Below are 24,057 nucleotides of genomic sequence, written 5' to 3'. Positions count from 1 at the left end.
CTTCTCTAATGTCCGCTCTGTGAAAGATAGGGCGGGATTCTCCAACCCAGACAGTGGAATGCATTCCCTAATGGGGCGGAGAATCGGGCGGCAAGGGACAATTGGGGTCGGTGCCCTGGGGAGGGGGGTGGGGTATAAATAAATGCAAATTTGCATCTATTTAGCCAGCCTGGCGCCCTATGCTCCGGCCTCCTGCGATTCTCCGGTCCCCGCGGCTGCAAATCATGTGGACACTGATGATTTGTGGTCTCAGCATTCATGAACCTGATGTGGTGAACTCCGTGGTGGGCCAAGGTCCACCACACCAGGACCATGCTGGTAGAGACCTTCCGAGCCCACCCGAGGGTCACCCAACCCCCCACCCCAAACAATGCACTGCCTGCCTATGCCTTTTCCAGCAGACCCCTTCCCACACCCCAAAGGTACCCTTGTAATAGGGGGTGATGGGGGGGAGGACACATGTTTTCTGCGGCCAAGGGAAGTCCGTGTTCCACGCTTATATCATTTGCCGTAAGGCAATTGTGTTATTTGATTTAGTAATTGCTCAGCTTTTGGTGCTAATTCAGCCCCATGCCCCTGACCTTTGGTCATCTGGTGCAGAGGGAGGAAGGATCTCCTCGTAAGCCTTCTCCTGCGGCCCCAGGGCAGTGGCAACTAGAATGAAGGCCACCAGTCCTGATTGGATTACAAAGCCTATTGGCTGCAGGGGGTTCAAGTCAGACGTGTTAGATGATACGTACCCCTATGCCGAACCAGTTTCACCGGTCTGCACTGCAGCCCCTGCATCCCCCCCCCCCCCCCCCCCCCCCCCCCCCCGCTCCATCCCCACACCCTCCCCCAGCAATTCCACTGCTACTCTGGCCCCAGTGTCCGGTGGGGGTGGGGGTGGGGGGGGGGGCTCGGGCCCTTGTGCTCATCCATGCTGCCAGGAGTACCAGTGGCTGGCCCTACTTATTGGATTAGATTTATTGTCACGTGTACCGAGGTACAGTGAAAATTATTGTTCTGCATATTGTCCCAATAGATTGTTCCATGCATGAAAAAAAAGCCATAGGATATACATAAGTATTCAATGTAAATACATAGACACAGGCATCGGGTGATGCATACGGAGTGCAGTACTACTCAGTCGAGAAGATGTGGAAAGAGATCAGATCAGTCCATTGGAGTGTCATTCAGGAAGAAGCTGTTTTTGAACTTGTTAGTGCGTGTTCTCAGGCTTTTGTATCTCCTGCCCGATGGAAGAGAGAATAACCTGGGTGGGAGGAGGTCTTTGATTATGCTGCCCGCTTCCCCCAGGCAGCAGGAGGTGTAGACAGAGTCAATGGATGGGAGGCGGGTTTGTGTGATGGACTGAGCTCTGTAGTTTCTTACATTCTTCAGCCGAGCAGTTATCATACCAGGCTGTGGTGCAGCCAGATACTATAGTGCATCTGTAAAAATTAGTAAGAGTCAATGTGGACATGCTGAATTTGCTTAGTTTCCTGAGGAAGTATAGGCGCTCTTGTGCTTTCTTGATCGTAGCATCGACATGGGTGGACCAAGACAGGTTGCTGGTGATGTACATACCTCGGAATTTGAAGCTGTCAACCATCTCCACCTCTGCACGATTGATACAGACAGGGGTGTGTATGACATTTTGCTTCCTGAAGTCTATGACCAGCTCCTTAGTTTTTCTGACGTTGAGGGAGGGAATGTCATCATTACACTACGCCACTAGTTTCTATATCTCCCTCCTATATTCTGACTCATCATTGTTCGAGATCCGACCCACTATGGTCATGTCATCAGAAAACTTGTCGATGGATTTAGAGCCAGAATGTGCCACACAGGCGTGTGCGTACAGGGAGTAGAGTAGAGTGCTAAGTACGCAGCCTTGCGGGGGCCCTGTATTGAGGACTATCGCAGAGGAGGTGTCGTTGTTTATCTTTATTGACTGTGGTCTATGGGTCAGGAAGTCGAGGATCCAGTTACAGAGGGAGGAGCCAAGTCCTAGGTTTTGGAGTTTTGATATGAGCTTGGCTGGGATTATGGAGTTGAAGGTGGAGCTGTAGTCAATGAATAGGAGTCTGTCGTAGGAGTCCTTGATGTCGAGATGCTCCAGGGATGAGTGTAGGGCCAGGGAAATGGTCCCTACAGTGCACCGGCATGTGAATTGCAGTTCTGGGAGTATGGAGTTGATGTGTCTCATGACCAACATCTCGAAACACTTCATAAAGATAAGGGTCAGGGCCACCGAATGGTAGTTGTTGACGCACATTGCCTGGTTCTTGTTTGGCACTGGTATGATGGTGGTCTTCTTGAAGCCGGTGGAAACCTTGGACCGGAGTAGGGAGAGGTTGAGGATGTCCACGAACACATCTGCCAGTTGGTCACACAGGATCTTGAATGCATGACCAGGTACTCCGTCAGGATCCTACATTTTCCGATGGTTCACTTTCAAGAAGGCTGACCTGACTTTGGAAGCTGTGACGGTAGGTATGGGGCAGTCAACAGCAGTTTGATGGTTTCCTGCTCAAAATGAGCATAGAATGCATTGTGTTCATCAGGGAGGGGTTTGTGAGTTTTGGACTGGGGGCTGGTTACTGATTGGACTGTGTTAACCAGCACTAGTATAACAGATCAGCTGCTGTAGTTGCTGACAGAATGGACTGAGGACCCCGAGATGTGTAACTGGGACCTGTGTAAATACTGCTGTTACACTGAATAAACGGCTTTCTTATGAACTCTTCGGACTCCACCTTTGCTGCTGGAGATTCTACTGTTACTTGTTATGCCAGCGATAAGCTCCCTGCCACCCTCCTGCACGGACTACTGTGAGCATTGCCGTGTGCTGCCCCACTAACAGGTGGCGGAGAAAGTGTGGCGGATCGGGTGGTGGGGTGTGGTCACCCATACGGCCAGTGTCACTCCGCACAACCACGGACCATGGTGGGAAGACAGTGGATTGCGCTGCATGTTGGCTGCCCTGTAGACTGCAGCAATGGCTGTCCATCCCTGACAGCCCGGTCCAGTAGGGGGGGGTCACTCCCCATGCTGCGCCCCTCCCCCAAACAGCCAACCCTGCCAGTGGCAGGTCAGGCAACCCACAGTCGCACCTCTCCATGTCTTACGTCCTCTCTCGTCACCCACGGTACCTGTTTCCCGATTTTTAAAACCACAAGTAAAACTCGCCATTGGTAATTCCCCCCAGTGGAGGCTGAGTGTCGGAGAGGCTCCGGAGAATATCGTGTCATGCCTGCTAATGGTATGCCAACAGCATTTACTATACGTGCGGAGTAGAACGCATTGGCGCCGCTGTCAAGGCACCAGAGCGTGGTATTCTGGCGTGCGCCCAGCTACGGCCACAATTTTGCCGTCACAATCAATTCTCCGCCCATTCGCCTTTCACGATTTCAGTGTCAGCCGACGGAGAATCCCACCCAGTATTTTTATTTTTTTTTAATTTAGAGTACCCAATTATCCATTTTTCCAATTCAGTGTGGCCAATCCACCTAACCTACACATCTTTGGATTGTGAGGGTGAAACCCACGCAGACACGGGGAGAATGTGCAAACTCCACACGGACAGTAACCCAGGACCAGTATCGAACCCGGGTCCTCCGTGCCGTGAGGTAGCAGTGCTAACCACTGTGACACCTTGCCGCCTCCCCCACCCAGTATTTTTGAAATAAAACATGAAAGCTGAAAAATACTCAGTAGGTCTGGCATTATCTGTGGAAAGAAATACGAGTCAACGTTTAAGATCTAAATGACTCTTCTACAGAACATTTTAAAATGCAGTTTTGAAGATCTGTTGTCATGGATCACACACAGCAGTCAACTGCTGTACAGCAACATCCCATAAACAACAATGTCATCATTTCTAGCTCATCTATTTTGATAAGTGATGTTGGTTGAGGAATAAATAGTGTCCAAGACACTCACTGTCTGGATTCACAAATGAAAAGCCAGTTGGCGGAGGTGGCAGAGAGTTGATGTTGCCTGTGGTCCGATCCCAACATCCCAAAAAGAATTGTGATGACATTTAAAAATAAACACCTGTCATTCACGTTTTATTAGCCAGAATTCACTTTGATTGGTTTTCATGCAACTTCCCTTGTACAGATCTCTCAAATTTAATTTCTATTGAATTCATGCAACTTCAAAATTAACTGCATGAAGTAAACAGCAAAGGTGGAGTCCGGAGTCCAAAGAATTCATAAGAAAGACTTTTACTCAGTATAACAGCAAGTATTTACACAGGACCCAGTTACACATCTAACGGTCCTCACTCCTTTCTGTCAGCAACTGCAGCAGCTGATCTGTTATACTAGTGCTGGTTAACTCAGTCCAATCAGTAACCAGCCCCCAGTCCAAAACTCACAAAAACGACCATGGAACAATGGACAGAAGAGGCCAAAATAAAAGAACTTGAGAACAAAGAGGACAAAAAAAACAGTACAAAAATAAACAGAATGGCCAGACGTCGTCGACAAAAACGTGTTGAGCCCAACAAGGTGCCCCAAAAACAGGGAAACAGGACAGACCCTGCCGACTTGCAACCGGCCCAATACCCCCACTAACCACAGCCGCTAACAGCCAAGCCTGGAGTCAATGCTCACCATAGCATCTGGTCCATCAACACAAGGCCTTACTAGCACACTTTCAGCCACAAGGGGACCAGGTTGGGGGGGGGGGGGGGAGTAAATCATCAGAGAACACCAAAACCTGCACCCCACATACCCCAAAAACTTTCACCTCAGCTTTCAAAAAAAAGGGAAAATTAACTGCACCCACCAAACAGTCACCACAGAATTGATATAGTACCAACTTAATCAGGCACACCACACAAAAAGAATATAGGATCCACACACCTCAACAGTGTCTGTAGGCACAAAACGTGCAGCCATGCAGCAACATCAATAGCCATGTAAAATACTGCTGTAGTCCATCGCATAGTCCCAACCAGCATGGAACAATCTTTCAAAATCAACATCTCACTCACAAACCCCAACACCCCAAAAGGGTGGTGGGCAACTCCAACCATTCCCACAGCATTCCAGCATCACAAAAAGGCCACAAATGGAAAAGAGACAAAAACGGTGTGCAGCCATCACCTGAAGTTGCATCGCCTCCGGTACTGCCAGATACAGCAGACCCCAGAACTTTCCCAGCACACACGCTCCACAAGCCGGCATCGATCCTCAGCCCAGCACTCACTTGCCATTTCAATATAGGTTCCAAAAACAAGGCCTTACAACAACAAAAGCCTGTGCCTCAGTCCACACTCATAATAAACATACCAGGGAAGGCAGGCAACGACTACAATTCATCCTGCTCTCCAATGAAGTAAACGGCAAAGGGGAGTCCAAAGAGTTCCAAAGAAAGACATTTATTCAGCATAAAAGGATTGTTTACACAGGACCCAGTTACACATCTCAGGGTTCTCACCTACAGCAGCGGACCTGTTATACAGTAGTCCCCCGTTATACCGCGGGTGTTCGGGTCCAAGACAGCCACCCGCGTTGTATCCGAGCCGCGGATATCCAAGATGGCAGATATCCAAATGAATGAACGAGAGGAAACATCGCTGACTATGCTGAACATTGCTGAATGGAAGGGCGTTTTAAATAAAAAACATCAAAGTTCATTCAAGTCTTAAATCAAGTTTTAAATTTATTAAAATATATACAATAATATATACATACAATAATATACTTAAAATTGTACTTACAAGCATATTTTTAAAAATCATTTTTAAAAGTCTGTGAGTTTCTTCTGGCACATCCCCTTCCTCATCTTGACTTGTGCTTGCCTCTGGAGGTTCTTCAGGTGTAGGATGTATATGGGGTCGAAATCCTGTTGCTCTGTGTATGCTATGAGCCACTTCAGGTGCGTGATGGCATCCGAGTGGCTCTTTGCCACTGTGGGCTGGGGTTCTTCTTCTTCTTCTGCCTCCTCTTGGGTGACCTGGTCGATGATCTCCTCCTCTGTGAATGTTTCTGCGGGTGCCATGTCGTCCTCTGCTGCTGCCCACCTGTTCACCCAATCCTGGAGTGTTAGGTTCTTATCCAGGTGGTCCTCCAGCCTCTCCTCAGCTGCCCTGATCTCTGCTTCGTAAAGCCTACGAAGTCCTCTTCATCCGGGTAATGTTGGGGTCGTGGGAGTGCTGCTCCTAGGGCCTTGTTCCAGCAGTTGGCGATGGTCTTCTCCGTCACAGCTCCCCAGGCCTTCCCTGCCAGATAACAGGCATCCTTGATGGTGATGGCGTTCAGGTAATCTGGGACAGTGAGAGGAGAGTCTATCATTTCCAGGATCAGTTCCTTTTTGTATACAGACTTGAAGGTCTGAATGATGCCAGCATCACATGGCTGGATCTTGCTGGTGGTGTTCTTTGGGAGATAGAGCACTTGGATCTGCCCATCCCTGGTCTTGAGAACATCTCCCTGAGGGTGGGCTGAGCAGTTGTCCAGTAGGTGTGTGGCCTTCTGCGGTAAGTTGCGGGCACTAAGGTGGTCCCTGACACTGGGTACGAAGAACTTGAAGAATCACTCCTCAAATAAGGAAGCTGTCACCCAGGCTTTGCCAGAGTTCCGGTAGGTAATGGGTAGGTTCTCCATGTTGATGTGGTGAAAGCATCTAGGAGACTTGAATTTGCCCACAATCAATGGCTTCAGCTTGTGTGGTCCCGTGGCATTGCTGGCAAACAGGATGGTGAGCCTGTTCTTGGCTTGCTTGTACCCCAGAGTCTTGTGGGCATCATCCTTGACAGCTAGGGTCTTGTCAGGCAGCATCTTCCAGTAGAGCCCTGACTCATCTGCATTGGAGCTCTGGGGTCAGCTCCTCTTGCACCATGTAGTTCTTGAGGATGTCGGGAAAGGCTGCTGCTGCTCCTGAGTCGGCGGATCTCTGTTCACCACTGATGGTAACTGCACCTATCCCATGTTTTTTCTGGAACCGATGGAGCCAACCCTTGCTGGCTACGAAATTGCTGTCCTCTGGGTGGAGCTGGTGATGGAACTTCTCAGCCTGAGTCCGGATGATAGGTCCAGATAGGGGGGTGCCACCAGACTGCTCCTGGACAAACCAGGTGAACACAGCCTTCTCCAAGTTAATGTCACTAGCGTTCTTTGCCTTTTTCCTGGTAAGCCCTTCACTCTGAGAAACTGTCCCAACATATGTTCTTAAATTGGGCTCATCTTTCACCCACCCACGGAGGGTTGACTCTGGTACACCAGTCTCATTGGATAATTTTGCCTTTGTTTCCCCGTTTCGAAGCCGGTCTATCAAATGTATCTTTTGCTTCACTGTGTAAGACTTGCGCTTAAACATTTTGAACGACAGTAACTGAACTCGAAAATACCTGCACTGGAAAAGGTATCCCTTTTATGGCTGGGTAATCGGGCTAATCGGTTGCGGCTACTCATCGCGGCTAATCGTTCTACAGTAATCATCGCGGGTAATCAACGCTGCTAATCGGTCTAATCATCGCGGGTAATCATCGCGGCTAAAAAGGTGCTGTTTCGAAAAGAGTTTAAAATGAGTCAAGTAAATTGGGGTCCATAAGCCCCCCCGCCGTATATCGCGAACCGCGGTATTGCGGAGCGCGGTATAACGGGGGACTACTGTACTAGTGCTGGTTAACACACAGCCCAATCAGTACGAAAGAACAATCACCCCCAGCTGGATGAGTCCCATACAGAGGTAAGACACTCCATACAAATCATACAGGGGTATGACACCCCATAAAAATCAAAGTATTGCATTGGACTGCAGCAGTTCAGGCAGCTCACCAGCACCCTCTCAAGGGCAATTAGGGATGGGCAATAAATGCTGGCTGGCCAGTGAAACCCACATCTTGTGAATGAATAAAAAAATGTGTTGTTCAGTAATCCCTGTTGGAAGCTGTGTTTGCGTGGATGTTAAGGTGAGGCAGGTTCTGGCCTTGCAGAGTTCACTATGGGAGAACAGCATGGCAATACCCACTGTCCAAGGTCACATGTCAGGGATAGCCATGTAGGTGAGATATTGAAGGGTTAACAATGTTTATAGAGACTCACGCCATCAGGCGAAACTACCCGCGGAAAGGAGGGGCAAAAAGAAGTTAAAAATAAAAGAATATTCTGCAGGAAAGCCAAGAACAAACTAATAATCTCGAAAAGAAAAGCAAAGGAAAGCAAAACCAAGAACTTCTATTTAATTACTCATTGATCCATCATGGCGATTAATTGTTTATAAAGTTAGCAATCTATCAACATACATGTTTTCCAATAAATAAGAAAGAAACATTCAAGCTAATTTTCAACTGTTGTTTTTTTTCCTCAACGAAACAGCAAAACATGTTTCCAACCTGTAATATCGTAACAGGGAGCTGTAGGAAAGCAGAGTCAGCTTTTCAGGTGTCCAAGGAGTGAATATCGGAAGTGACCTACCAGAAATAGAAACAGGAACAGAACATAACTGAATACTGATATGTACACTGAGGCAATCTTAGATACTGAGAATATATTTTGCAGGATTATACAGGGCGCGATTCTTTAATAATGAGGCTAGGTCCCCATGGCGGCGTGAAAACTGCCGCTAATGACTCTGGCATCAATGGCCCCCGAAAGTAAGGAATTCTCCCCTTTCTAAGGGGCTAGGTTGCCGCCGGAGTGGTCCCCACAGCTCCAGCTGGTGCAGAACGACCCACGCGAGTCCGCACGTGCGCGGAACGGCCGACGTATATTTCCACGCATGTGTGGGGGTAACCTTCTCCGCTCCGGGTTCCGGGCAATATGGCAGAGCCCTACAGGGGCCCGGCGCTGAGTAAAGTAGGCCCCGATCACGGGCCAGGCCACTGTGGCTCCCCCCCCCCCCCCCCCCCCGGGGATCGGATCCCTCCACCCCCCCACCTCCCAGGACGGCCCCCGCACACTCACCTTCCAGGTCCCGCCGTGTGGGAGGCGAGTTTGGCGGGACTCGGCCAAACGCGTCAGCAACTCAGCCCATCGGAGCCTGGAGAATCGCCGGGGGGGGGGGGCGCTGTCAACGGCCCCGGACCGGCGTGGTGGCGATCCCGCAGGCGCCCGAAAAATGGCGCCGGAGAATGGGGAAGCCGCGTCGGGGCGGCAGGGTGCGAAGGATTCTCCGACCCGGTGCCGGGTTGGAGAATCGCGGCCACAGCTTCTGGTTCTATTGCTGATAACATAATTATCTTTGCCTGCCAGTTTTCCTTGTATTCATGTACATGAGTGACAGAAATTATTCTCATTATAGTAGAACCTACATTTTAAGGGACAAAATCAAAACCCACGCTAAAGTCTAAACATTTGGAGCTATTACATAACTAATGCACCAAATATTGAACCCGAATTGAAAGGAGAAATATCCAGTTAAAAGTTACTTTTAATTATTTAATGACTTGTTCTAAGGTTCTGTTTTGGTTACAGATGTCTCCATCTGTCACAGTTTAGCCTCTGATATGAGTTTATCTGCTGTTTGGCCTTTCACACCTTTTGTTCTCTCTGGGGACTGCCATTAGCACTCTTTCCCCTTGGTTTCTTTGGCTATTAGCTCCCAGTTTCCCAGGGTTTCTGTGGCTCTGACTCATCTTTCATTCTCACTCCACAGTATAAATATTCCCCACATTCTCTGACTGTTAGCTTTGACAAAGAATCAATGGACTTGAAACGTTAGTTCTTTTCTCTCCCTACAGATGCTGCCAGACCTGCTGAGATTTTCCAGCATTTTCTCTTTGGTTTCAGTTCCAGCATCCGTAGTAATTTGCTTTTATTGCCCAAGGGTATATGGTGAAGGTCACTTTTACTCCCTCTGACAGTGGCGACCTCTAGCTGAAGGCTATCGCTAATAGGGAATAAGTATTGTTATTTACATAAGCACTTCACAGCTCCCAAGTGGATTCCTGTAGGTAGATATGCCAAGTCACAGATCAGTGTTACTGCCTCCAATCAGAACATGAGGCCTGGACACTTTGCCTGAACACTAGAGGTGTCAACACCACAGAGGCAGCAGGCAACATTCAAACACCCAAGAGCGGCCCTTAGCACTGGGGACAACCCGCGCCGCCAGAGGGCAAGTGTGTGGAATGGAGAGGGGCTGCACCTGAGCCCGGTCCAGGATCTAGGGTGCCGTGCCCAGGGACTCCTGCTGTGGCTGGGGGGGGTGCATGTGCAGTGCAGGGTCCCCCAGCGCAATCAGCTTGTTGGATGGCACCCTGGGAGAAGGCGAGGAAAGTAAGGGTGGGGGAGGCTTGGGGAACCCACAGGTCCCGGGGTTGAAGCCATAACTGATTGTTGGGCTCTCACTCTCTCTAATTACAGATATCACATTGTGGATGGTATTGAGAAGACAGAGGCAGCAGCATTGACGGAAGATCGAGGTGACAGCCCATGTGCAGGGGCCCACCCCACATCTTGAAGACCTGCTCACCCATCAGGCCAGGAAGGGACCCAGAGGGGGCGCCCAAGATGTACAGGTGTCACTGGTCATTTGAGGAGATATCGGACAGCAGGTGCCACAGGAGGCTCCGCCTCCACAAGGGGACGGTGAGGCACCTGTGCCATGTCCATACCACATGGAGGAGGAGGATACCCGCTCTTGCTAGCCGTCAAGGCCATCATAGCCCTGAACTTGTACGCTTTGTTTTCATTCCTGGGCTCGAGCAGGGACTTGTGTGGCATCTCACAATGTACAGCCCACAAGTGTTTGTCCTGGCAGCTGATTATATAAACTTTGACCTGGACCAAGTCCATCAGGATGACTGGGCAGCGGGATTCTCCGCCATCGCCGGGATGCCCCAGGTCCAGGGCGTAATAAATGGCACACATTTTGTCTTGCACTGGGTCAAGGGAGGGGTTCCACTTCATTAACAGGAAGGAGCTCCACTCCCTGAATTTTCAACTTGTGTGTGAGCACCACCTCCGATCATACACGTGTGTGCACGCTTCCCCGGGGGTGTGCACTACAGCTGCATTCTGGGGCATTCTGCACTGCGAAAATCCCCAGTGTCTTCAAGGAACACCTTAGGGTAGCAGGTTGGTTTTTGGGGGATAAGCTGTACCATCTGAGATCCTGGCTAAAGGCGCTGATATGGAGGCCGGAGTCAGATGTGGAGACCTAGTATAACAAGGTTCATATGGCCACCCGGGCTGTCTTGAGCGATGCATCGGGCTGCTCAAAATTAGGTTCCGATGCCTCGACCGCTCTGGTGGTGCACTCCAGTACACCACTGTGGTGATATGCCTATGGGTTACATCATAGTTGGATGGTGTGAGACCTCCAACCAGCAGATGGCAGTACAGACACACCATGTGGTCTCCAGACCCAGGCCATGTGACCTGGGATCCTGATATTAAGATAGGCACATCCTGCCATTTTGAAAAACAGGAGTGAGTAATAAGACAGACATGTAATTGGTCAATGCTAGGTGTAAGTTCCAGAGGAGCAGCACGACTCCATAATGTGCTCTGCACCAAATTGCCATCCTAACACGAGACACAATAAAAGGATCCTGGTTTGGAGAGTTACTTCATAAAGTACAAGGGACCAAACACAACAATCGGCAAACGGTCGCCCATTTTGTGGTGGTCTGCTGGGCCCTCCACAACCTGGCACAGAAGCGGGCGACTTGCTGAAGGTGGAGGAGGAGGGACATGCGGCCACATCTGAGGAGGAGGACAGGGAGGGGTTGGACCAAGAGGAGCTGGAGAATGAACCGGGAGAGGACCTGTGGGAGCAGCTGGAGGATGGAGAACACCGCACTGCGTGGGTCCGGCATACCCAGAGGACCAGTGAGGCCCTCATCCTCGCCCGCTTCTCATAGTACAGGGCTCCATCCTCTCACCCCTCTCCTCTTGCCACCCATTCCCCCCCAGACACCCCTGCTGAATTTCACAACTGTACCCTAGCGTCTGTATAACCTGGTCCAGAGGCTCGGCATCTAACTGGGACCCAGCTCTGATGTTCGGCACCCCACCGGGGTGATGTTGTGACAACCACCTGCTCGTGGTCGGGGAGGGGGGGAGATCTGGGGGTGGCAGGCGGGAACGGTAGCAGGGGGCTGATGCCAACTCACCTGGTGGAGGTCGTTCAGCTTCTTTTGGCACTGGATGGCGTCCCCATGGTGACACTCCCCAATCTGACGGCTGCTGCCACTGTCTCCCAGATGCCGTTAATTGACCTGTGGCTGACTGTCCAACCCTCTCGTGTGAAAAGGGTGTCCTGTCGCAACTCCACTGTGTCCAACAGTCGGGCCAGGACAACATCACCGAAATTTGGGGTCGGTCTGCGTGGTGGCATGGCTGCGTGCTGTCTGGGGTTTATTCTGTCAGGTCAGTTTAAATGCTGCTCCCTCTGGTTAGTGGGGAGCAGCCTAGCACGGTCCAAGTGAATCAGCTGGCGAGAGCCATTTCTGCCTGAAGCCCATGGGGCACCATTACCGGGCCTAATTGACGTTAGACATCGGTAGCAGTCTCGCCGGATCGGCCACTGGAAAGCACCCAGCAAGTCTCACTTACTACCACACTTACTGCTTCTCCCATTAGATCACGATTGTGGGATTGGTTTTCTGTCCAGTGTGAATCAAATTGGCTGAAGACTGACATAGGTGACGCTGGAGACCTCTGTAGGAGACCGAGATGGATCATTCAGTCACCTCTGGCTGAAGATTGTTGCGAATTGCCTCAGCCTTGCCTTTTGCACATACATGCTGGGCTCCTCCATCATTGAGGATGGGAACATTTGTGGAACCTCCTCCACCAGTGAGTTGTTTAATTGACCACCACCATTCACCCCTGGATATGCCAGAGCTTAAATTTGATATGTTCGTTGTGAGATCACATAGCTCTGTTTACAGCATGCTGCTTTCGTTGTTGAACAAGCAAGTAGTCCTGTGTTGTAACTTCACCAGGTTAACACCTAATTTTTAGCGGCAAGATAGCACAGTGGTAAGCACTGTTGCTTCACAGTGCCAGTGTCCCAGGTTCGATTCCCGGCTTGGGTCACTGCCTGTGCAGAATCTCCACGTTCTCCCCATGTCAGCGTGGGTTTTCTCCAGGTGCTCTGGCTTCCTCCCACAAGTCCTGAAAGATGTCCTTGTTAGGTAATTTGGACATTCTGAGTTCTCCCTCTGTGTACCCGAACAGATGCCAGAATGTGGCAACTAGGGGATTTTCACAGTAACTTCATTGCAGTGTTAATGTAAGCCTACTTGTGACAGTAAAAATTATTATTATATTATGTGTCTGGTGCTGCTGGTGGCATGACCTCTTGCACCAGGGCTGATCCCTTGGCTTGGTTGCAATGGTAGGGTTGGGTTGTGGTTGAATATAGTTCTGCTGCTGCTAATAGCCCATAGCACCTTATGGATGCCTAGTTTTGAGTTGGTAGATCAAATGCTTCTGTCTATTTCCAGGCTTTGTTCTGATACAGCTCATGCAGGGTTTCAGCAGAGTTGCCAGTAATATGAGTGGGCAAAGAAGTGGCACATGGAATGCAATGTGGAAAGGTGTGAGGCAAGGAAGAAAAGAAACATAGACTATTTTCTATATGGGGAAATGAGTCCTAGATCAGGATTCACTTAAGGTTAACGTGCAGGTTCAGTTGGCAGTTAGGAAGGCAAATGCAATGTTAGCATTAATTTCAAGAGGGCTAGAATTCGAGAGCAGGGATGTACTGTTGAGGCTGTATAAGGCTCTGATGAGACCCCATCTGGAATATGGTGAGCAGTGTTGGGTCCCGTATCTAAGGAAGGATGTGCTGGCCTTAGAGAGGGACCAGAGGAGGTTCACAAGAATGATTCCTGGAATGAAGGGCTTGTCATAGAAATATTTTGGATGACATTTAATTTCTGGGGGGAAAAAAACCGGGGGATGCCAGATTTGAAGTCTCTTGTAAGCAAGCAGCAAAAAAAATTATTGATCCTTGTTCAGTGTCTTTGTCACTTCAAATTGATTTCAGCCAGGAGATTCAAAAACAAGAGGTTTGTTCAGGAAGACTCGAGGTCTGTACTCGATGGAGTTTAGAAGGATGAGGGAGGGATCTCATTGAAGCTTACAGAAAAACTGAGGCCTCGATAAAGTGGACGTGGAAAAGATATTTCCACTAGTAGGAGAGACTGGAACCCAAGGGCACAGCCTCAGATTGACGGGATGATCCTTACAAACTGAGATGAAGAGGAATTGTTTCAGCCAGAGAGTGGTGAATCTGTGAAATTCATTCCCGCAGAGGGCAGTGGAGGCCAAATCACTGAGTTTCTCTAAGACAGAGATAGATATGATATTGATTAAGAAGGGGATCAGGGGTTATGGGGAAAAGGCATGACAATGGGGATGAGAAACATTATCTGCCATAATTGAATGGCCGAATGGCCTAATTCTGCTCCGTGGTCTTTTTTAAAAATGTTTTTATTAAGGTATTTGAAAATTTTTATTAAAATAATATTAACAATGACATCCACATGGTATAATAAACATTTCCACCCCCATCCCAATCTTCACACATCCCAACCATACAACAACAATCCAGCCCTCCCTCCCCACGGAATACTGCATCTGCTGACATTTTAATTTTCCCAGAGAAAGTCGATGAGCGGCTGCCACCTCCGGGCGAACCCTAACATTGACCCTCTGAAGGCGAACTTTATTTTTTCAAGACTGAGAAACCCAGCCATGTCACTAACCCAGGTCTCTACACTCGGGGGCTTTGAGTCCCTCCACATTAACAAGATCCGTCTCCAGGCTACCAGGGAGGCAAAAGCCAAAACGTCAGCCTTTCGCCCCCTGAACTCCCGATTCTTCCGACACCCGAAAGATCGCTACCTCCGGACTCAGCACCACCTGTGTTTTTAGCACTGTGGACATTGCCTTAGAAAAACCCTGCCAAAACCCTCTAAGCTTCGGGCATGCCCAAAACATGTGGAGATGATTTGCTGGGATTCCCGCGCACCTCGCACACTTATCCTAACAAACCTGCTCATCCTAGCTGCTGTCATGTGTGCCCGGTGGACTACCTTAAATTGTATCAGGCTAAACCTGGCACATGATGAGGTTGTATTAACCCTGCTTAGGGCATCCGCCTATAGACCCGCCTCTATCTCTCCTCCTAGCTCATCCTCCCACTTGCCCTTAAGCTCCTCCACCGGAGTTTCCTCCGCCTCTGGAAGCTCCTGGTAAATATCTGATACCTTCCCCTCTCCCACCCAGGTACTGGAAACTACTCTAACCTGTATCCCCCGTGGCGGCAGCAGCGGAAAGGCCGGCACCTGTTTTCTCAGGAAGTCTGGCACCTGAAAATACCTAAACCCATTCCCTGCTGGCAATTCAAATTTATCCTCCAAGGCTTTCAAGTTGGGAAAGCTCCCATCTATAAATAGATCCCCCATCCTTCTAATTCCTGCCTTTGCATCTCTGGAACCCACCATCTAGCCTACCCAGTACAAACCGATGATTATTTTAAATCGGGGTCCAGACTGATGTTCCCTCCACTCTCTTATATCTCCTCCATTGCTCCCAGATTCTCAGAGCTGCCACCACCGGACTTGTGGAGTATCGGGCTGGTGAGAACGTTAGAGGTGCCGTTATCAGTGCTCCCAGAAATCATTGCCTACAAAGCGCAAAGACATAGGGAGGAAAGGGTGGCTAGGCAGAAGCTGGTCGACTCCATACTGGAGGTAGACCGTAAATACTCCGAGGCCCCGACCGTAGAGCTCCTGGCGGAGAGAAAAGAATTACAAAGGAACTTTGACCTGCTCTCCACCAGGAAAGCAGTACACCAACTCCGCCAGGCACGCGGGGCCCTGTACGAACACGGAGACAAAGCCAGCCGCCTGTTGGCACACCAGCTGAGAAAGCAGGCAGCCAGCAGAGAAATTGCGCAAATCAGAGATACCAGAGGCACGTGGGAAACAGAACCAGAGAGGATTAACAAAACCTTCAAGGCCTTCTACCAAGAGCTATACACCTCGGAGCCCCCAACGGGGAAGGCTGGGATGAACCAGTTTCTTGATGGACTGGACATACCAGTCGTGGGAGAGGGCAGAAAACGGGATCTGGAAGCACCACTAGCACTGGGAGAGATCATGGACAGCATTAGCTCCATGCAGACGGGGAAGGCGCCGGGACCGGACGGATTCCCGGCGGACTTCTACAAAAAATTCGCGACAGCGCTGGCCCCGCACCTGCGGGAGATGTTCACAGACTCGCTAGCTAGGGGCACACTGCCACCCACGTTAGCACAGGCCTCAATCTCGCTGATACCTAAGAAAGACAAAGACCCAACGGAATGTGGGTCATACAGACCCATATCTCTGCTGAACGCAGACGCCAAAATACTGGCCAAAATCCTAGCCAAAAGGCTAGAAGACTGTGTACCTGAGGTGGTCACAGAGGACCAGACGAGCTTCGTCAAAGGTAGACAGCTTACCGCGAACATCAGGCGCCTGCTGAACGTGATAATGACCCCCTCCGGGGAGAGAACACAAGAGGTGATCGTCTCCCTGGACGCAGAAAAGGCCTTCGACAGAGTCGAATGGAAATACCTCATAGAGGTACTGGAGCGGTTCGGGCTTGGAGCAGGGTTCACCGCTTGGGTAAAGCTCCTATACAACGCTCCCATGGCGAGTGTACGGACCAACAATACCAACTCCCAATACTTCGAGCTGCACAAGGGCACCAGACAAGGATGCCCACTGTCCCCGCTGCTGTTCGCACTAGCAATCGAACCTCTAGCAATCGCGCTCAGGGCAGCAAAAAATTGGAGGGGGATCCGAAGGGGAGGTGGAGAGCACAGAGTCTCACTCTATGCGGATGATCTGCTCCTCTATATCTCGGACCCACAAAGCAGCATGGACGGAATCATAGCGCTCCTGAAAGAGTTTGGAGCCTTCTCGGGCTACAAACTCAACATGAGCAAAAGTGAGATCTTCCCAGTACACCCGCAAGGGGGGGAGGGGCAGCACTAAAGGGGCTGCCGTTCAAACAAGCCCGAAATAAATTCCGCTACCTGGGGATCCAAATAGCCCATGACTGGAAAGGGATCCACAAATGGAACCTCACCAGCCTGACGGAGGAAGTTAAAAAGGACCTGCAAAGATGGAACACACTCCCGCTCTCCCTCGCGGGGAGAGTCCAGACGATCAAAATGAACGTACTGCCCAGGTTCCTTTTCCTGTTTAGATCCATTCCGATCTACATCCCCAAGGCCTTTTTCAAAGCGCTGGACAAACATATCATGGCGTTCGTATGGGGGGGGTAAAAATGCTAGGATCCCAAAGAAGGTCATACAAAAAACAAAATCCAGGGGGGGGCTAGCCCTCCCGAATCTACAATTCTACCACTGGGCGGCAACAGCCGAGCGAGTAAGGGGATGGATCCAGGAGCCAGAAGCCGAGTGGGTGCGTGTGGAGGAGGCCTCCTGCATGGGAACCTCCCTCCGGGCCCTCGCCACGGCAGCACTCCCATCCCCACCCAAAAAACACTCCACCAGCCCAGTGGTGACAGCCACCCTCCAATCCTGGAACCAACTGCGGCAGCAATTTGGCCTGTACAAAATGTCGGACAAGGCTCCCATCTGCAACAACCATAGGTTCAAACCAGCACTGACCGACGCCACCTTCAAAAGGTGGAGGCAGGACGGGGGGACACTGACAGTCAGGGACCTATACACGGACGACAGGATCGCAACACTGGACGAACTGACAGAGAAATTTCAGCTAGCTGGGGGGAACGAGCTACGGTACCTGCAGCTCAAAAACTTCCTACGAAAGGAGACAAGGACGTACCCACAACCGCCACGACAGACACTATTGGAAGACCTACTGGACGCAAGTATCCTAGAGAAAGGGAACTGTAGTGACATGTATGACCGACTGGTAGACAGGGACGACACCGTACTGGACGCAACAAGGAGGAAATGGGAGGACGACCTGGGGATGGAGATAGGGTGGGGACTCTGGAGCGAAGCACTGCATAGGGTCAACTCCACCTCCACGTGCGCAAGGCTCAGCCTGACGCAACTAAAAGTGGTACATAGAGCCCACTTAACGAGAAACCGTATGAGTAGGTTCTTCCCGGAGGTGGAGGACAAATGTGAGCGGTGCCAGAGAGGCCCGGCCAACCACGCCCACATGTTCTGGTCTTGCCCCAGACTTGTGGAGTACTGGACAGCCTTCTTCGAGGCTATGTCCAAAGTGGTGGGGGTGAGGGTGGAGCCATGCCCGATAGTGGCGGTCTTCGGGGTTTCAGACCAGCCAGATCTATTCCTGGGGAGGAGGGCGGACGCCCTTGCCTTTGCCTCCCTGATTGCCCGCCGTAGAATCCTGTTTGGCTGGCGGTCAGCAGCACCACCCAGAGCTGCAGACTGGCTGTCCGACCTCTCGGAATCTCTCCAAATGGAGAAAATCAAATTCGCCATCCGAGGGTCGGACGACGGCTTCCACAGAACGTGGGAGCCATTCATGCAACTGTTCCGGGACCTGTTTGTGGCCAACGTACATGAGGAAGAATAGTCGGGTGGCCAAGAACCAGGGGAAAATGGACGGGAATCGGGGGAAGGTAGCCGGGGGGAGGGGGGGGGGGAGATACGGGGTCGGTATGGGGGTTTGATGGCAAGCCAAGGCCCAAAACCAAACTATAAATAAATGCCTATAAACATGTGCCTCGGCCATATTGGGGAATGTAAAATATGTATGCTGGCTAAAGGGGGCGGCCACAATTATTGTTATGAAGATGCTTACCTGTAAATATTCATGTTAAATTTTTGTGTTTTCCTTTTTTTCCTTTTTTTCCTTTTTTTTTTTCTCTCTCTCTAATAACTTGTAATTTGTCATATATAAAATATGAAAACTCAATAAAAAAACATTTATAAAAAAAAATCAGTGCTCCCAGTGGTGTCTTTGCATGACGCCGCCCCCATCATCTCCCATACTGACCCCTCCCCCACTACCCACTTCCTAATCATGGCTATATTAGCCGCCCAGTAGAAATTGCAGAAGTTCAGCAGCGCCAACCCACCCTCCCCCCGACTGTGCTCCAGCAACACTTTCTTCACTCGCGGGGTTTTACCCACCCACACAAAGAACAAAATCACCTGATTCACCCACTTGTAAAAGGCCTTTGGGATGAAGATGGGGAGGCACTCAAAGACAAACAGAAATCTGGGGAGGACCGACATTTTCACGGTCTGTACCCTCCCCGCCAATGATAGCGAGAGCATGCTCCATCTCTTAAAGTCCCCTTCCATTTGTTCTACCAACCGGGAGAGGTTTAACTTGTGCAGTGCCTACCATTCCCGGGCCACCTGGATTCCCAGATAACGAAAGCTCTTCACTACCATTCTAAGTGGCAGCTCTCCCAGTCTCTTGACCTGTCCTCTTGCCTGGACCTCGAACATCTTGCTCTTCCCCATGTTCAATTTATACCCCAAAAAATAGCCAAATTCCCCAGGATTTGCATTACTTCCCCCATCCCCTCCAACGGGTCTGAAATATACAAGAGCAGGTCATTTGCATAAAGCGAGACCCAGTGCTCCACCCCACTCCCGAACCAGCCCTTTCCAATTCCAAGAGGCTCAACACCATGGGCAATGGCTCTATGGCCAGAGCAAACAGTAACAGGGAGAGGGAGCACCCTTGCCTCCTCCCGACCTCAGCCGGTTCGTATGCACACTCGCTACTGGTGCCTGATAGAGCAACCACACCCAGTCAATAAAGCCCTCATCAAACCCAAATCTTCCCAGCGCCTCCCACACGGAATTCCACTCCACCCAATCAAAAGCCTTCTCCGCATCCATCGCTACCACCACCTCCACCTCCCCTCCTTCTGAGGGCATCATAATAACATTCAAAAGCCTTCGAACCTTGGCCTTGAGTTGCCTGCCCTTTACAAATCCTGTCTTGTCTTCCCCTATCACCTCCGGGACACAATCCTCTATCCTTGTGGCCAGTATCTTAGCCAGCATTCAGTAGAGAAATTGGCCTGTGTGACCCGCATTGCTCCGGATCCTTCTCCCGTTTCAGGATAATGAAATTGAGGCCTGTGACATTGTTGGGGGGAGGACTCCCTTCTCTCTTGCTTCATTAAATGTCCTCACCAGCAGTGGGCTCAATATCTCTGAAAACCTCTTATAGAATTCCACCGGGTAGCCGACCGGCCCCGGGGCCTTGCCCGACTGCATGCCCTCCAGCTCCTTGATTATTTCCTCAATCTCAATTGGGGCTTCCAGCCCTTCCACCAGATCCTCATCTGCCCTCAGAAATCTCAACTGACCCAAAATCTGCCTCATCCCCTCCACCCCAGCCAGGGGTTCCGACTCATTTAATTCCCCTCTGACTACTGTCTTCGGAGCTTCCCAAACCGTAGCTGCGGAGACCTCCCCCATATCACTTGCTTCCAGGTAGTTTTGGATGGACTTGTTAACCCACCCACAGATCGTTTTGTCCGCTAGCAACTCCACATCAAGTCTCCACAGCCTGAATGAGCTGTCAATTCCCAAGGTGAGAATTGTGAACTTCTTAATCTGAAATATTTGGAGTGGGATCAATTGAGACTGTGGGTCAAGTCAGGTTTGATGACTTGGTGGCATATTTATAAAGTTGTTGCCCGCCTTATTATATTGCCGCACTTCTTCAAATGTAACCCACTCTTCACAACAATAGTATGAAATGTGATGTATTTGTATTGAAAGATAAGTCATTTGCCTTATCTATTCAAATGGATGCTTCACTTAATATCCAACATTACATTGTTAATCACAGTGATAGTCAGGAAACCTGCCGATCTCTTAGGCACCCATCTCACACACATCCTGCCCGCAGGCGCCAGCTCAGATACGACTATGTCTCCAGGACCATGGCGCGGAGCTGGCCAAGAGGTGAGTTGGGTCTAATCAGGCAAAAACGGCCCTTTTAAGAAGGGAGTGAAGTTTGGGATGCTGCACCCGGGACATCTGTGGGTCACACATGAGGAACGGGACTTCTACTTCGAAACACCAGATGAAGTATGGACTTTTATTAAAGGAAAGAGGCTGGAGGCGAATTAAAAGACACTGAAGCCATGGAGAATACTGTGGTGGCGATTTGTTGTGCTGGGCTGTATAAGTAAAAGTAGTGCTATGTGTAATAAGGGGCTGTTTGGATGGCTAAAGGTAACTTTGTCTTGCAGATTAGAGGGGGGATGGGCTTTGGGTTTGGTTGTTTTTTGTATGTTTTTTTTTCTAAAGTGGCTGTTTCTTCACTGTTTTTTTCCTGATGTTTGTTTACTGGGGAATGCGATGCTTTTAATATGTTTGTCCAAGTGGGGGGAAAGGTGAGCGAACAATGGGGAGACAGACCGCTTGGTGCCAGGGGCGGGCGCTATCAAGTCAGCATGGGTCAGCTGACTCTCGGAAGCGCAGTGGGCGGTGAGCAGTTGTTAAGCTGGAGCTTGGCTTGGAGGGTTGGGTTTCCAGTGTTGTTGCTGGGGGGGGGGGGGGGGGGGGGGGGGCTGGAAGCCCCCTCGACCAGGCTGATTACATGGAACGTCAGAGGGCTGAATGGGCTGGTCAAGAGGGCTCGGGTGTTTGCGCATTTGAGGGGGCTGAAGGCGGACGTGGCAATGCTACAAGAGACACACCTAAAGGTTATAGACTAGACGGGATTGAGAAAGGGGTGGGTTAGCCAAGTATTCCACTCAGGGCTGGACTCAAAGACCAGGTAGGTACATAATGGTGAGTGGGAAGCTGGAGGGAGTGTGGGTGGTACTCGTGAACATATATGCTCAGAATTGGGACAATGTGTCACATAACTTGACCATTGATCTTTACATCTCCATAAAGGATCAGAACACTGACACATGTATTACTATAATATCAATGTAAAGTTATTTAACAAAGACACTAAATACAAAAAAAGCTAAAATATTGCCATTGCATTGTATTTTGGTGCCATCTAGTGGTGATAAATAAATTGTCACCTCAATGAGCTTGAGAATGCTGTGGCTGAAATCCCATGGCTGTTCCAGTGGATTCCCACAAGAGCTCCAGGAAAGGTTTTCAATAAAATCACAACTTAGATATGCCAGGTCCCAGCCAGCACCAAGAATTACCAAATTCCTTTACGTGGTTGAGAGGATCTGTCCACCCTTAACAGGGCTACTGAGGTGAGTTGGTCTTGGAGGGAGGAAGGATCCTGGGAGTTTCAAACTGATCCATTCCCAGTACAGGGGGAGGGTCAACAGGCATGTGAGTTCATCTTTCCTTGAGGATGGACCTCTGCCTCCGCCCACAAGCACTGCCCACGCTTTCTCCCTCACACCCCGCAAGTGCTTGACTTTCACGTCTCATGGTTATCCGAGATACACTTCTAGTCATGTTGCCCCAACCACAGTTGCTTAAATTATATCACCACCCGCCAACTCCTCAAACTCTCCAGGATCAGTGTTGGAATCCCAGGAATGGTCTGTGAGAATTGCCAGGGTTCCAGATGGAGCATATAGGGAGAAAATGTTCATAGAATCATAGAATTTACAGTGCAGAAGGAGGCCATTCGGCCCATCGAGTCTGCACCGGCTCTTGGAAAGGGCACTCTACCCAAGCCCACACCTCCACCCGATCCCCATAATCCAGTAACCCCACCCAATACTAAGGGCAATTTTGGACACTAAGGACAATTTAGCATGACCAATGCACCTAACCTGCACATCATTGGACTGTGGGAGGAAACCGGAACACGGGGAGAACGTGCAGACTCCACATAGACAGTGGCAAAAGCCGGGAATTGAACCTCGGACACTGGAGCTGTGAAGCAATTGTGCTAGCCACTATGCTACCGTGCTGCCCTTTTAATATAATAATCACTTATTGTCACAAGTAGGTTTCAATAAGTTACTGTGAAAAGCCCCTAGTCGCCACATTCCGGTGCCTGTTCGGGGAGGCCGGTATGGGAATTGGACCTGCGCTGCTGGCCTTGTTCTGCATTACAAGCCTGCTGTCTTAGCCCACTGTGCTAAACTAGCCCCAGTCTTGCCATCCACATTCCTGTTAGCAGTAATTTCGGAACACAAAGCTCTTCTGACATTTAGAAACACAAATTTGATTTATTTAAGGAAAGAACATATTGAAATACAGTATTGAGTAGTAAATATAGCAGGGAAAAATGGTGAGTTTGCACCTCTGGTACCTCAAGCTCTCCACCACTGGACACTGTATTTTGTCGATCAATTGCAGCTTATTGCATTACAGAACTGCTAAGAAGGTGTCAGGTGAACTTTATAGACCTTTTCTCATCTTTTCACATCTAGTAATCACTATGTCCCTATGAAAGCAGTACAACAGTATAAGCTAAATACTATTCCATTGATCCTGAGACTCATGGATTTGGTTGGTTTGATGATTCATGAGTCAAGAAAGTATGTACATTGCAGAGCTGTTCAATCATTAACTTTTCAAGATTTATTTTTAATTTTCTACTTTTTCCTTTCTGTCTTGTTTTTTAAAAATCTTAACCTACCCTCTTTCTTAGAATGACAGAATCCCTTCAGTGTAAAAGGAAACCATTCAGCCCATCAAGTCTGCACGGACCCTCCAAAAGAGATTCCCACCCAGCCCATTCCGCCACCCCATTCCCACAACCCTGCAATCTCACTTAAACTCCACACATCTGACATCATGGGGCAAATTTAGCATGGCCAATCCATCTAACCTGCACATTCCTAGACTGTGGGAGGAAACCGGAGCACCCAGAAGAAACCCACATATAAACTGGGGCCGGGATTCTCCAATCACGCGGCCAAATTCTGACGCCGGTGTGAAAAGCGGCGCCAAGCACTCCGGCGTCAACGGTCCCCGATAATCAGGAATACTCCCCTTCCGAGGGGGCTAGGTCAGCACCGCAGTGGTCCCCGCAGCTCCAGCCGGCGCAGAAAGGCCGCCCCATGTTCGCGCTATGGCCGGCGTGATTCTGCGCATGCATGGAATGGCTGCCATGATGCGCGGAACGGCCGGCGTGACTTTGCGCATGCGCGTGGGTTCCCATCTCCACGCCGGCTCCTGGGCAATATCATGCAGCCCTACAGGTGCCCGGCGCGGAGGAACATAGGGCCC

At 50.0% G+C, this 24,057-nt stretch overlaps 1 protein-coding gene across 2 annotated transcripts in view; it reads right to left on the bottom strand.

The window, feature by feature from the left end:
• The window catches only part of LOC119963724, a 181,302-nt gene that overhangs the window by 106,681 nt on the left and 50,564 nt on the right, over positions 1 to 24,057 (bottom strand). For both annotated transcript variants that reach the window (XR_005460140.1, XM_038793033.1), the window contains exon 9: positions 8,333 to 8,410. Coding sequence is in view for 1 of the 2 variants with exons in the window: in XM_038793033.1 (XP_038648961.1) it covers positions 8,333 to 8,410 (78 nt within the window). In the remaining variant the exon portion in view is untranslated. The remainder of the gene's footprint in view (positions 1 to 8,332; positions 8,411 to 24,057) is intronic.

This window comes from Scyliorhinus canicula, chromosome 3, assembly GCF_902713615.1.
Source record: "Scyliorhinus canicula chromosome 3, sScyCan1.1, whole genome shotgun sequence".
NCBI lineage: Eukaryota > Metazoa > Chordata > Chondrichthyes > Carcharhiniformes > Scyliorhinidae > Scyliorhinus > Scyliorhinus canicula.
Note: the sequence above shows the minus strand (reverse complement) of the source record. Positions and strands in the feature narration are given on the sequence as shown.